This window comes from Xiphophorus maculatus, chromosome 20, assembly GCF_002775205.1.
Source record: "Xiphophorus maculatus strain JP 163 A chromosome 20, X_maculatus-5.0-male, whole genome shotgun sequence".
Taxonomy (NCBI): Eukaryota; Metazoa; Chordata; class Actinopteri; order Cyprinodontiformes; family Poeciliidae; genus Xiphophorus; species Xiphophorus maculatus.
The window spans coordinates 4,331,439-4,346,601 of NC_036462.1; the positions used below are offsets into that span (position 1 = coordinate 4,331,439).

Genomic DNA, 15,163 nt, shown 5'->3' on the forward strand with positions numbered 1-15,163 from the left:
ATGAAAAACATGTAGCTTGTCTTAGTCCAGTTCAAACCCAGTTTTTTCATTAATGTTCTTTATTTCAGATTAGGTCAATCAAAGCTTAAACTTTTGATTTAATTAAACATTCTTATTTTCTGTTGCTGTTGCTTCAGGTCCTAGTAAAAGCATTTTTTCCTCTGATCCCAAAAGGTTTAGACAGAACTTGTTTTCTGTTGGTAGAACTGGTGCTTTGGAGAGGAAACAAAAGAGCTGGTGCTATAAGTAATCTCTAGAACTGGATGAGTAACAGAACCAGTTTGGCTCAGAGGCAGACAATGTCACACTTCATAGGTTAAAATGGCCATGCCTTCAAAAATAATGACATTTCAACTGCAGTGAAAAAAAGTACATTGAAACCTTTTGATTTATAAGTCTGTGTCCGTCACATGTAAAGAATCCATTAGAGCTGAATCCAGAGAGTACGTTCACACAAACATTAACCTGAAAGATGTTGGAAAGACTTAATGACCACTAAAACAAAAAAAAAGAAAACTTGGGAAAGCAAAAGAGAGTTTAAAAAGAAATATGGTTTAGACAAACAAAGATTTGACTTATGGCTGACAATAATCGCACAAGAAAACCCCTGAAACTGAAACAAGTGGATAACAGAATGACTGAAGCTGTTTAAAAGCTGAAACAATGATGAGGAAGAAATGAGGCCAGACATGATGGGATAGATTTACATATACTTAGAAATGATCCAATTTTTGATCATTAACTGCACTTCTTTTCCTGCCATGCCACGATCAGCTCCAGTAGTTAGTGAAGCACATGTTCCTGTATGGTGATTGAATAACAGAGTGAGTGAGAGAATCTGAGTATCTGAAGCATCTGTGTGTTTGTGTCTCTGCGTGCGGAGCGATGAGTCAGGAGGTTAAGCCTTGTAAGGGCAGTCGTATCTACAGGAGTTATATAACTCAACTCAGAGTGGAGAGAAAAAAAATCAAAACTGAATTCATGTCTGAAATTCAGTTACATTACATACATTTTTATAATGAGAGTAAAAAGCCTTGTTCAGTACTGGGCAGCATTTCCTCATGTTGTTGGAATTCCCAGATCTACTGTTCTTCCCTCCTATATAGGTAAAATCAATGTTATAATCTAAATATTCTTATATTTTGGTTCAGTTGTTTTTTTATAAATATGAAACCACATCTCCAAATCAAAGCTTTCAGCAATATTTAGTGAATTGTGAGGAAGCGGTATGCTTATGTCATCTATTTTATGAAAAATCATTTCAGGCACAGATAGCATTACTTTCTGCAGGCGTTTGATGTTTTATTGTTATTGCATGTAATGCAGACCATTTGATTTGAACCTTATTGTCTTAGATCAAAGATGCAACACACAGCTGCTGTTTTTTCAAACATAAGCATCACAGAATAAAGTGGTCTAAGCAATAAATAAGTAAACAAGGTTTCAAACAAAGACAATTCATAACAGTGAAATTGCAGAGGCAGCACACAACCTCTAAAAGGTTTTGATAGAAAATTGTCCTGCATACGTTTCATCAGATCATCAGAGGGTGAAGCGAGACACAAACCTGACGATCCGATCTGAACATCTGTTTGTTCTGTTTGGACAGTAGTGTTGTGCTTCTGTAAGTAACAGAACCTGTTAATCATTTAGTAAACTTAACTTCTTCTGTTGTTATCAACAATTCTTTGTTTTTATTATAGAAGAGTTTAAATTCACCCTGTTTTGCTTTATGTACAAATGCAATTAATGTCAACCTTCTCTTGTCTTCTTGAACAGGATTCAAGGTGCAATTTATTCATGTATTAATCAGAAAAGGTTTCAGCCAGGCATCAGAAATGAATTCTGCTTTCTATCCCATATCTGTATTTTTGTAAAACCAGGTGCAGGAAGTTATTTCTTCTATTTTTTCTTCGTATTAAATTTCTCATTAGCTGCCAGGCACAAGAAATATATCACACAGCCTGGATGTCGCAAACAGCTCTGGACTTTGAGAAACTAATACTTTAATTTACATTAGTTTGTATTTATGCAGATTTTCCTGTAAATTCATCCACTTTGATTTATTTACATGTGGGAAAACTGCATCATTTTAAAAGATCTTCCTTTGTCTGCAGTATGAAAAAACTTTGGCTGCTCAAACCTTTCACACATTTGGCACATTTAACTAGAATTTCAAAATAATAGTTTGTAATAGCAGTCAACTATCGGTGCAGGTTGTGGTCCTTAAAACTCCCTTTATTTCAAACATCTGTTACAACCCATCACCACTGCACCTCTATTCTGTGCTAAACCTAGAATGTATTTATTTATCTGCATGTTCCACTGATTGATGGAATGAATTCATTCTTGATTTTCTTTGGCAGATTTATTGGCCAACCACCAGATGGTATTCTGCTGGATCCAGATGACAGTTTTTGGTGTCAGGCTCTAGAAGACCTGGAGACTTGTGGTCAGTCTGAACTTCTCCGAGAGATCGAGGTTCGTTGGCATCCTTGGAAAGATTTCACAACTTAGTGAACAACTACAAAGACTTTATAAAATCCTGAAAAATCCATTAACATGTAATTTGATTTTAACTCACCAGTAAGTAACTTAGATGCACAAAATTAAGCAGATGAGAAAAATTGTTGAATTTTTAGGAGCTGACAAGATGATAGCTTGTTTTTTAATATCAAAGATATCAAACGTATTAATAAAATATGCGTTTGTGTATATGAATTCATACATTTGGTTGTGCAGGCTTCCATCATGACAGGAACAGCTATCAGTCTGGGAGTAGAAGGTGCCAACAAACCTCCAGCTGAGCCCATCCTGAGCCACAGGATGAGCCCACTGCGAAGAAACTCTCTCCTTCTTCAAGCAAACCTGCTTCACCAGAATGCACACCTGCACCAGGGGGTCCATTTACACGAGGACGTCCATCTGCATGATGAGGCCCACATCCACCAAGGTGGGGCAAGACTAAGAACCCACCTGTTCTTAGTCTGTAACATGTGGGTTACAGACCGTCTAAACCGTCTTTTTTAATTTCATTCAGACTCCCACTTGCATGATGAGGCCCATTTTAACCACGAGGCCCACCTGCACCATGGAGCCCACATCCACCAAGAGAATCAGTCCCCCCTTCTGCACCATGATCCGAAGCTCAAGGCTTCATTAAGAGTATCAGAGAGAACGTGGGAGTCTCGTCGGATCAAAGAGGAAATGCAGGGAATTTTGTCCCCAACGCCTCTGGAGCTGCACAAAGTGAGATCATTTCTCTAAACTTCAAACCAGTTTCTGCATTTTTAAAAGTAATGCAGCTTAACTCACATGTTTAACTGGTAGCAGTCTTAGTCAATAAAGATAATATAAATGGGTATCATAAGTAAAAAAAAAAAAGTCATATTCTCTGACATGAGAATATGAAAGTATGTGGCAGTGAAGTCTAAGCTCAGGTAACTGTGAATGTACTGTAGCTCTCGCAGGTGTCCACATTTCATGCAGACAAATAAGACAAATAAAAATATCTCACAGGCTTGTGTTCTCCTTGACCAGGTAACGGTGATAAAGGACCCAGAGAGCGATGACTTTGGGTTTAGCGTGTCTGACGGCTTCCTGGAGAAAGGTGTTTATGTCAACATGATCAGGCCCGATGGGCCGGCCGACAGAGCTGGACTCAAACCCTTCGACAGGATCCTGCAGGTATGAAAAAAGAAAAATAGTTTAATAAAAAAATAGGAAGCGATATATTTACCCATGCGTCCCCTCGCAGTTTACAAACACTTAGCGTCCAATTTATGACATCAGTTTAATTATGTACAATGCAACATGGGCGTAACATTTCAGTTTTTAGTTTATAAAGTATCAAACTATTTTAGAAGAGGAAATTTAATTTTGGTTAGTGTTTGTAGCACATATTACAACTTCTCAGCAAGTTGCAGGTCACAATTCTTTCACATTGCTAATAGTTTGGATGCTTTTATTGAAGAAACAAGACTGCAATATTAAAATGAGACTGTAGCTTACAGGGGAAACCACTGTCTCTGTATTTACATCCAGGTCAACCATGTCAGAACGAGAGACTTTGATTGCTGCTTAGCGGTGCCGCTCATCACAGAGGCTGGAGACAGACTGGAGCTGGTCATCAGCAGAAACCCTCTGGCCGGCGACACTCCAGAAGACAACAACAACACTTTAGACCATCCATTAAGTCTGTAACCAACAATGCAAACAAACACACAATCTCTTTAATTGCCCATTAACACTACAAGTCATAAATTGTGAACATATTTACTGTGACTGGCCTGGGAATAAACACAGGTTAGCAATAATTCTAAATATACAGAGACTGAAAACACTGAAATACAAACAAAAACTCCCTGCATGCATACATTCCATTTACAGAGTCGTACTGCTGTTATACAGTATATTCTTTATAGAAAAATATAAAAGCATCAAATAAAAATGTGACGACAATATAAAAAAATCACCACAACACCAAAATTTCATTAAAAGTGTAAATTTCAGAAATTCTGATTCTTTTTATTTTGTTGTTTTAAAGTGAATGAAAATCAACTAAATGGGTCAGGTGGTGTTTTTTTCTGTTTTTGCAAAAATGCATGAGTCATGTTTTAGATTTTATATAATTTGGAGAAGGAAAACGTAAAGTGGTCTTTTTAAGGAGCATATTAAGACTGAACATAGAAGACAATAGATATAATTTATCTTTAGCAAATGGCTCATCCAGATGTTATCATGTGAGACGTTTATAATGTGCTTAAACACAGTTTCCCTCCTTTGGCTGAGGAACAGTCAATAAAAGCTTCTTTTGGCTCTTTTATGGACAAACTTCTCACTTTTATTCCATTGCATATAATGAATCACTAAACAAATCAATAAAAATCTGAAATACTTCAAATTAGAACAATAATGACATTACAACTGCCATTATTTTCATAACTATTAAAAATCTAAAAGTATTGAAAATGCTCTTTAATAAGTTATTTTAAATGGAAGTTATTTTCTCAGTACTGCAAATAAATAGGTGTCCAAGAAAAAAAAAACTTGTCAGTATCAACAAATGAGCACTTAAGAGCATTTTTATAATATTGTGGACCTCTTTCCATTTTCATGCCTAACGCTGAGAAAGTGAAACCATCGAAACTCTGTGAAATCAACCTTTTCTTAACCAAAAGGTCAAAGGTTCTTGAGTTTAAGTCAGAATAAACTACATATTTTCTCTAAACATTTTAAAATGTCATCCCAAAATTGCAGTGAAATAAATGTCATTGTGTTTTATGTTACTCTAGCTGGACTCTGTTGGATGTGATGCCATTAGCAGCTCTGGGTCATGACCTCTGCAGAGAAACATTAGCCACTGGGAATGCTTTTTACACAAAACTCATGTTACGTTTTTAGGTTTTTAATTAAAAAACAGCATGAATTTAATTTTAAAAATTCATCATTTATAACCTTCTAAATAATGACTGGACAAATCTTTAGTGATATTACACAAATCAAACTTTTCTTATAAATGCGGAGCTGCTTTTTGTTTGTCTTAACTTGATGATTTCTCAAGCTGAGATACGCAAAAATGATTTTGTCAGCTTCCTGCCAACAACTGGATTCACAGTGATTTGCATGAATGTGAGAAATGGAAAATAATTTGTACATTAGAAGATATAGATATGAAGAAACAGGTGGTAACATTTCATAAAATGAGGATTATTTTAAAGCTTAGGCAAAAATGCTATTTAAACCAGATTCCAAGGCAGAAGAGGAAATAAGAAAACCTCATTCTTAGCTGTAGTTTCCATTTGATGAACATTTGTATTCACTGTTCCAATGCAAGTTAAAGCTGAAATATGTTTTTAAAATTCCCAGTTTTTATGTTGATATTGGCTGTCTGTGAAATTTTCCATGACTAATGTGGTGTTTTGCACAGCTGTGCATGCAGCTGCAATGCTGTGAAAGATTATTTAATGCCTTTCAGATTGTAATATCCAAGAAAAAACTGTTTTCAAATGATGATTTTATTTATTATGGGAAAAAACTACCCAAACCAACTTGGCTCTTTGTGAAGAAGTAATTCCACCATAAACCTGATGAACAACAGCAACAGCTGTCATTAATTGTTTGGGACAAATAGCAAAGACTTTTAAGTTCCTACAGATGATTTTTTACCCACTCTTCTTTGCATAGTTGTTTTAACTCAACTGCACAAGAGGCCTTTCCAGCATGAATAGCCTGTTTAAGGCTCATCATCTCAGTTGGATCGTTGCTTAACCCCAGTGAGCTTCAGTCTAAGGTCACAGATATTCCCTTCCAGGATTTTAGAGAACATTAATGATTGTCTTTCACGGTTCCAGTAATGACAAGTTCTCCTGCTACTGAAGAAGCACAGAAGCCCCATGAATCACAGAACAACGGCCATGTTTTTCATAATCCTAAGTGTGTATTGATAGTTTTTTCCCCTTAATACATGCAATAATTATTTGAAACCTTCTTTTTGTAAATTCTCAGGCTATTTTTGGCTGATTCTAAACCATCTAAGTTTCACAAAACCAAAAAAAGAAGCAATCTGTATGGGGATGAATACATTATCACTGTATAACTCAGCAGTAAGCGGCATCAGGGTGTGAGAAAGACACAACATATGAAACATGAAAGATGAATACCAGAACATTTGCATTTGTGCGAGAGAACAGAATAGGCTTTGTCCAGCCAAGAACTGGAAATGTTTGACAGGAACAATTACATCCTCTGTTCCTTTTCTCTGTCTGTCTCACTCTTTCCTCTTGCTGTTATGTAACACAGCACGGCTCCAGCTGCTCCCCTGGAGTAAAACCACGTGTGTAAGGAAGGTGGGGTGTATGTCCTGCAGAAGTGATACTTTTTCTGAGAGTAAATGTAGAGATGTGGTGTGTTTCCAGTTTTTATAATTTTTCTTTTTTACAGAATGGACATCACACAAATAGATGTTGTTCATCTTACTGTTCAGCTGTGATGTTTTTCAGGACTCAGAGAAATTCACTTTCTCCTCTGAAACTCACATCAGACTCAAAACAGCAAAAACTCAACGCACATAAGAAAAATCTCTGCCAACTCTCCTCAATTAAAAGCACACAGTTAAATTTCATACTCTGTATTTTTTATGGAAAACTGAACAAACATGTCTGAGTGCATTTTATACTGTGAAGTGGCCAAAAAAGATCTTTAAAAGGTGGAAATAAAAAAATCTGTAAAACAAGGTGAAATATGAGAATGCAAGTAAAGCCTCCCAAAAGGGTTTGCTAGTTCTTGAAATATATATAAATATATGTATACAAGTATGTATGTAAGTAGTGTATGTGTGTGTGATCATTCATGCTCCATTTGCGTTTCCGGGTTAGTTTAAAGCCCAATCCAGAACCGTGGGTTTCATGTCAAAAACCAAGTTAACGATTCTTTTTCTGTCATCATGTTTATTTCCACTTTTAGAGTTGATTCATGAGTATTAAAGTACAAAAATAAAGTTGTTAGTTTATATTAATTAGCTTAAATTTACTGTGTCTTTGGCGGAATTCATATAGTTTTAACTTTCCTTGGGAAAATTAAAGGAAATCTGTACTTTCTTGTATCTGTTTCCTTCTGAACCCAGAGGACAAGTTCTTATATAACCTGACATTATGATATCATAAGCTGCACTAGGGTGTTCATCTCAGTCTTCCTGTGCCTTTCTAATGCAGTATTCTATATTTTTATGGCTTATCTCAGCATGAAATCTAAAATGGATGTAGCCTCCTCCAGTAATGTGCAGATTCAAATTCCTTGGCCACTGAGAGCCAGGTCATGGCTACCAGATATTTTCCAGTTGTCTCCTGCTTTCTTTTTTTTTAAGTCATTTTATCTTTAGACTTTTTTTTCTTTTATCAGCTCCTCCTTTCATTATGCTAGAAATTTTCCCTGAAGTTGTGTGTCTGTTGCTCACATGACTTTTTGTCGAGTGCGTAACAACAACCTGCTTGTCTGGTGATACTGAGTGTTTTCCACATTAACAGTGTGAGGTTGGGCAAAGTTCAGTAAATCTGAACAAAACAGATAGATATGGTGGGCTAATTATTAAACTTCATGACTGGATGTGTGAAAATTGGGTTATTGCTAATCATTGTTTTGTTTTGCTAACCAATGCTAATATTGGGGGTTTAACATTTATTCTGCTTGAGAAGATAAGGAAAATTGAGCACTTTGAAAAGTAAATAATGTGTTTTTTGCCATTAGAATAAATGTATTCAAAAATTGGAATCACTCGGCTCTGTAATGGTATCTTTAGGAAAGCATTTGCTCTTGCTAACTGCTATTCCTGTAGCAAAGTTTCAGTAGTCCTTTGTTTTGAGGTCATCTAATAGCTGTTCATTGCCAAGAATCTAAAAATAATTTTGGTATCATAACACCCAGTCAGCTGCTCCGTGGCTGTTTTTTCAGCTCAACTAAAAGATCATCATATTGACTGGATGGAAATATATTTTAGAAACCAGCAAAATATTCATATGTCCAGCCTGCAGCAAACACTGTACAATAAAAACACAAAAATCTGGAATTCCATCCAGTTTTAACTGTGTATTATATCATCGTTCACAATCTAGGTTACCATCTTTCCCCATGTTGACGTTCTTGGTAGCTACCTTCTTTTTAAAATTGAATGCTAAAAAAAAGAAAATTGTAATTGTTTTCTGCTTGTAATATTCTGACATGTTTACCTGACAATCCTTGATACGATTCTGGATTGGGCCGTTAATGGTACTATTGATATTGTGTTATTTTCTTTGTTTTTAATTATGTAAAGTTCTATGTAAAATACTATTTTTCTATAATACTATTACTCTTCAAAAACATGAAAAGAAAATTCTGAAGAAAAAAAACAAGATGAAAAACAAAATGTAACTTTGTTTTTGGTCATTTTTATTTTTTCATTTTGCTCATTTTCTATGAAACCAAGAGTGTACTGCTATACTTCTTTTTGAGAAGAAAACCAATTAAAAGCAAGAAAAATAAAATGTCTGCTTTTATGAATGTGCGGGCGTGTGTGTGTGTGTGTGTGTGTGCGTGTGTGTGTGTGTGTGTGTGTGCGTGTGCGTGCGTGCGTGTGTGTGTGTGTGTGTGTGTGTGTGTGTGTGTGTGTGTGTGTGTGGGTGTATGCATGTTTCTGATTCTTCCTCTTCATGTCTCCGTTTCTTAGCTAGCTGGTTCCAGGCAGGCTGCTCTGAGTATTATTTTATTAATTGGATCAAATCTACATGGATTAGAGCCAGTGGCTTAAAAGGAGAAAATAATCAGTTGTTTGTATGAAATGCCTTGTTGATGATAACGCAAATAACCATCTTTAGATCCAAGTTATATAGAATACCTTTTCTGAAGTTCTTGAAGTTCGCACAGACTCAGTAAAATGAGCTGATTGGGAAAATGATTCTGCTCCAATGACCATTACTGCTGGTCATTGGTCAGTGGTGATTCAGGGTGGAGGTGGTGGTGTAATGGTGTGGAGGATGTTTTCATGACACCCTTTAGGTCCTTCTGTACTAAATGAACATTGATCATACACCACAAACCAAACCATGACCCCCCGTCTATAAAGAGAGACACAGGGAGCATCAGCATCTCCTGATAGGTTGAAGATAAACATGATGTTGTTTTGGAGATATAATGTATCCTAAAAATTACAGTTTGGAATTACCCAATGTGCTAATTCCAATCCTGGTCCTAAAACCAATTATTGTCCTTTGACCGATGGAATGAGACAAAGAACTGATTAAAATGTCCAAACATGCATTTAGTGCTTCAGCAGGATCCCAACATGCCTATATGGACAATTAAAATTGGGTTCATGCATACACACAAATTCTGTACACACCTCAGCGTTTCTCAACACGTGCTATATCCTGTGTGTGTGTTTGGGTGTGTGTGTGTATAGTACTGCACATTCTGCCTCAGTTGACTCAATTATCCCAAGGCCAAACAGTTACATAACCAGCAAGACATACACACAACAAACACATCAAACACATGCAATTATACAAAAAACCCAGTGGTACACGGCTGTGCTTCAGAACCGAGGTCACATGGCTGCATATGGATGAGTGAATGTACAAAATGAATATGCAATACTTTTTTTTAACTTCAAAATAAACAAACTATGGCACTGCCTGCAAGACTGAAGCAGTTTCCCTACCAATCACAAGACAGAGAGAACATTTGATGGTCGCTTCTCTTCAGAACAATCTAACTTTAGAAAAATCATTTAACCCACAGATGAGAGAACACAAAGCTGGAAATATCATACATGATTTTCAAGCTGAAAAATGTTAAAAATCTACTTAAAGAGTAGATTTATAAGGGATTTTGGAGAAATACAAGAAATTCGAGACCCTGGTTCGCTTCCCCAGTAATAGTCGTCTGAAAGATTTTACAAGACCATAAAGAAGCTGGATAAGTTATGAGGATTTCCCTAACCCAGCCCAACACTGTCATTAATTCTGATCAGAAAAGCCTGAAGGAAATGATGCTATTTTACTATAAATAAGATCTCACTGTGTCTTCATCTAACCTGTAAATCATATAAAACAAAGTGGGAAGCTACTGAAAAATGAAGCTTCTCCATCAAAGCTGAAGCAGCTGTTTTATAGGCAGTACTGTCCATTAAACACTAGAACATTATGAGCCCAGTTCAGTTCTTTTATGAGATAATATTCAATTTGCTTCACTTTTAAAAGCTGGTAAATTCTGGGATAAAACCCTTCAACTGTAGATCTCCATGTTGGGTGCCTTCCTTCTCCAAGTCTGAGACAACGGTATCCATCCATTGCTAATCTCCATGGTAACACCATTGTTTACATAAATCAGCAGCAGTGAGCTATTGCAAGGAAGAAAGGGCTTACTGCTACAAATTAAAATTCTTGATCAAATTGACAAACCAATACTAACCAGATTTTATATTTTAATATAAAAATGGACCCTGAGAATAAACAGAAAAAGTTCTTCAGAGGAGTGGCAATAAAATGGAAACTGCCTTTTTTCAATAGGATAGATTCACACACACACACACACACACACACACACACACACACACACACACACACACACACACACACACACGCACTGCATGCTACATTTGATTTTCTGCACATTGTTATCACATTACTTCCCTCATCTTTCTATTTTTGACTGTCATGAAAGAGACTGAAATAACTCAAAACGGTACTCTAGAAATAAAAAACACGACACCAATTTTATTTTACTTTGTGTGTTTGCCAACAAACTCTTTTGAAGTAGAATAAAAACAGAGAGTAATTCTCAGGAGACAAATCTATTCCTGAATCTGGCAGCCAATGAAAGGCGTGTTAGGATGCCTCACAGGGAGTTCAGCAACAACGAGCCGTTGTTGGTCAGGGAGTCACGGCTCCATGGAGAGAAGATCCACCAAACAAAGATAAAAATCTATGGCTTGGAGGTAAAATAGATTTGTTGGTGAAAAAAAAGATGATTTTTACATTTTTAATAATTGCTTAAACACCTTCATTGAAATATTCAGCTCATTGTCATAAATAAAATTCTCATGCACAGCAAAAACACAAAATCTTAACTAGTGTTTTTTGGTCTAGTTTCTGGTGGAAATATCTTAGCAAGATATTTAATCATTTCCTAAGAATTATATAAAGTACTTGTTCCATTGGCAGATAATATGGGAAAATCTTGTTATAAGTAAAATAATCTGCCAATGGAAGAAGGACTTTTTCATTACTATTAAGGAATTAAAACAAGCTCCTATATCTTGCTGAAAAGTTATCAGTAAGCCAGTTTTATCTCACTTCAAGTATGCTAAGATATTTGCACTACAAACTAGACAGAGTAACTTGGTAGGATTTTGTATTTTTGCAGAGTGTCGCTGCTGCTATTGAGGAAAAATTACAGTCTGGGAAAATTAGTCCTGTGAAGTGTCCATCCTCTGTTATTTTCAGGCATGTCTCATCCTCCTCCCCCTGCTGGGAACCGATGTTTGGGTCAAAATATTCCATCAACCAGCTATCCAGAACCGCTGTTGTGTCTGAACATGTCAGAGCCTCGGATGGCTTGTTTTTCCCGTTGACATTTGCTCCATTTTAGAATTAAGTGGAATATTTTTGGTTTAAACTTGTTGCCCCATCACAGGCTGGGTTTATTAGATTTTAAAGGTTGCCAGTCTAAAGCCGACAGGAAGCCTGTAATTATGTATGAAGTCAAGATTTATAAGGTGAGAAGGAAATTACTTCCTTAGCCAACTTCTCAAAACAATTCCCATGACATTATTTGCTGTATAAAACTTGGATGTAATAAGAAAGGCTCAGCTGTTAAAAAAAATAAACAGCTTAGTACGTTTCTGCAAGAAAAATGGAGCTTACTTCACTATCTTCACTTAATGTGTAATAAACTTTCTTCAAATATCTTTAAACCTTGAGTAATATCCCATGAAAAAAGTCAAGTTTTAGTTATCAGGATTTTGGCAGCGATAACTTTTATTTCTGACCCAAACCGTTAAGGCCGGACACCATGTGGCTTACGTTTAGTATGCTGCCTCTTCACAACTGTTGGAGGACTGCTTTGAATTGTCCTCCAACAGTTCAAAACTGTTCAAGATGGCTACAATTGGTAGCCATCTTTAAACCAAGATGGCTACTGAAAATGGGAAACAAAGAAGAAGTGACAAGCTCTACAGTGCTTCTGGAAACGTATTCATATCGGTTGAGGTTCTTCACATTACAACCTCAGATCAACACATTTATTGGGGTTATCTGATAGACCAACACAAAGTGCAGTGTTTTAAGTGAAAACACTTAAAACATCTTGTTTTTTACAGGTCAAGCCCTCTGATTTAATAAACTGCAGCTGACTGCAGAGCTCTGATATCAAGCTCAGTCAGACTGAAAGAAGAGAGTCTACAGTATGAATATCATCATAAATTCTTGTTTGGATTCAGTCATTTAATCATGCGTTGATCCAAATCCTTCTGTTTTGGGTTGAGCTGACATGCTAAGGAGGCTGGGGTCTTTTGGAAGGCAGGGGGCGCTCTTCAAGACCTTTGTAGACAGGATCAGCCATCTTTGTGGTGTTCTTTTATTGGAGCAGCAGCTTATCTTCAGCCGATAGGAAGTGGTTAGGTAACTCACAGAGATTAGCTCTGTGCTAGTTTGGCGCTCTGACCCGGTCCAGGTGGCGGGAAACGGAAGGACTCCAGCCAACAGAACATGACCATTGGACCTCATGCCCAACGGTCATGTCCGTCATGTTGGACGGTGTTTACCACCCCACGCATTACAACGGCTGCTCAACTGCAGAGGTGTTTCAGTGATAGGTGCACAAAGGAGCGTCCTAGAAAATCCTTCCTCCTCTGGTGCAAGAAAGGATATTTAATTTTAACTCTGTCATCTCCACAGCAGTTATAGAATAGAAATATATTCTATAACATTTAGGCCTAAAGCTTGTGTTCACTATGAAGTGCAGGGTTGTTGGTTTTTTGGGGGGGGGGGTTGCATCATGGCTAATAAAGCTACAATTTTGTCTCCTCTGTCTAGATCACCTGCTTCCACATGTCTGCTGTCCCAGAAACAGACCTGCAGTTTCCACATCGTTTCCATTTTAAGGCAATTGGTGGAACAGCTTTGGTTTAATGCTCTGTTTCGTGAAGCAGCTGTCATTACGCCTGCTGGTTTGTCCGAGATCTCCATGGAACTGGCCCAAAATGTTTAAGTACAGGTTTAAATTTAATGTGGAAAACTTTAACCTGGAAGTAATTACCAGTGTGTGGAAGTGGAACAAAGAGACACATGACAACTTCACCTTCATTTTCTGAAGACAAATTTTTTATTAAGAAATAAAAAAAAAAGTTTTACAGTTCTGTAAAACCTGCTCAAACACATTTTTTTTAGCTTACAAGTTGGCGATAGAAACAAAAATAAAACCATTCAAATTCTTTTAAAAAAATGTTTTCTTTTCTTTACCAAGAATAAAAAAAAAACATTTTCCCGTGTACATTCTCTCAGAGGAAGGGCTGGTGTGTGGTGTAATGCAAGAGCAGGGATTTATAAATGAGACCATGATCAGTCGGTCTGTTGACAGGAAGGACTTTCAGAGTCAGAAAGGGTTTTATATTTTCAGTCATTGGGCTCCATCTCTGATGTTGCCAGGAAACAGACTCAGTTTATTAGCTGATTAATCCCTGCAGAACCCAAACGTTACATGTTGGTCAAACGTTGCCTCTGAATGACAGAGTTCATTTTCTGAGGATATGTTGGACTCGCGTACAAAATGTAAGTTAAATCTGAAATTATTCTCTATTATTATTTAAAACATTTTCTAATTAGTTTAACAGAATTTGTAGATACACTTTTAAGAAAAAAAAGAGCACCCACTTTTGATATGGTATATTTTTTGGATGGATTTACTTTTTGCAGCCTTTAAAAAGCACCACAAGTTATTCCACCACAGAAACCCCAATTTACTGCTAAACAGTTTGATGTTGCAGATATCACTGATGTTTGTCAAAAAATGTTTAAAAAACTTTGGTTGTGGTATTTTGGTGAGCTGCCAATTTTTTATTATTTAATGAATGACAGTGGGATTTGTGGCAGTGTTGCTGTCTCAAAAACAATAAAATTACAAAATATGTTACAGTATTTTCAGTGTATTCCAAACAAACATTTGATTTTTTAAAGCAGTGGTTTTAATGGGTTTGTTTCTACATTCTAATTTCTACTGACTCTGAAATGTTCAGTTTTGTTTTTATGAAAAGTTAAAAGCAAAAAATAAACTAACACTTTCGACAAAGTATTGCACGTAATGAATGTGAGCCGAGTTTGGATCGATACTTTGTGCAATGTCACTCCAGCTTTAGGGTTTGAATATTTTTGGAGCAGAAAAGGCAAAAGTGACATACGATCACAAATAAATCAAGAGAAACTGATGAAATCAAAAAAGGATCAGCAAAAAAATACATTTAAACATAGATTCTTTTTTTATGATAAAAAATAAATCTTCAGAAAACTTTAAATTCACCTGCAGGTGACTTTCACATTTTAACATTCGGCAGTAAAAACATGTGCATCACTAATGCTTTAGTTCTGTTCCAAACTCATTATTTCTGAGAGAAAAAAAAAACAAATCAGTAAGC

At 36.4% G+C, this 15,163-nt stretch overlaps 1 protein-coding gene across 6 annotated transcripts in view; it reads left to right on the top strand.

Moving 5' to 3' along the window:
- Nucleotides 1-8,999, top strand: part of LOC102217456 (glutamate receptor-interacting protein 2-like) — a 192,978-nt gene extending 183,979 nt beyond the window's left edge. For all 6 annotated transcript variants that reach the window (XM_023325528.1, XM_023325524.1, XM_023325526.1 and 3 more), the window contains exons 21-25: nucleotides 2,367-2,481; nucleotides 2,743-2,953; nucleotides 3,041-3,249; nucleotides 3,541-3,687; nucleotides 4,045-8,999. In XM_023325528.1, the coding sequence (XP_023181296.1) occupies nucleotides 2,367-2,481; nucleotides 2,743-2,953; nucleotides 3,041-3,249; nucleotides 3,541-3,687; nucleotides 4,045-4,203 (841 nt within the window). In that variant the 3' untranslated portion in view covers nucleotides 4,204-8,999. The remainder of the gene's footprint in view (nucleotides 1-2,366; nucleotides 2,482-2,742; nucleotides 2,954-3,040; nucleotides 3,250-3,540; nucleotides 3,688-4,044) is intronic.
- The last annotated feature ends 6,164 nt before the right edge of the window (nucleotides 9,000-15,163 follow it).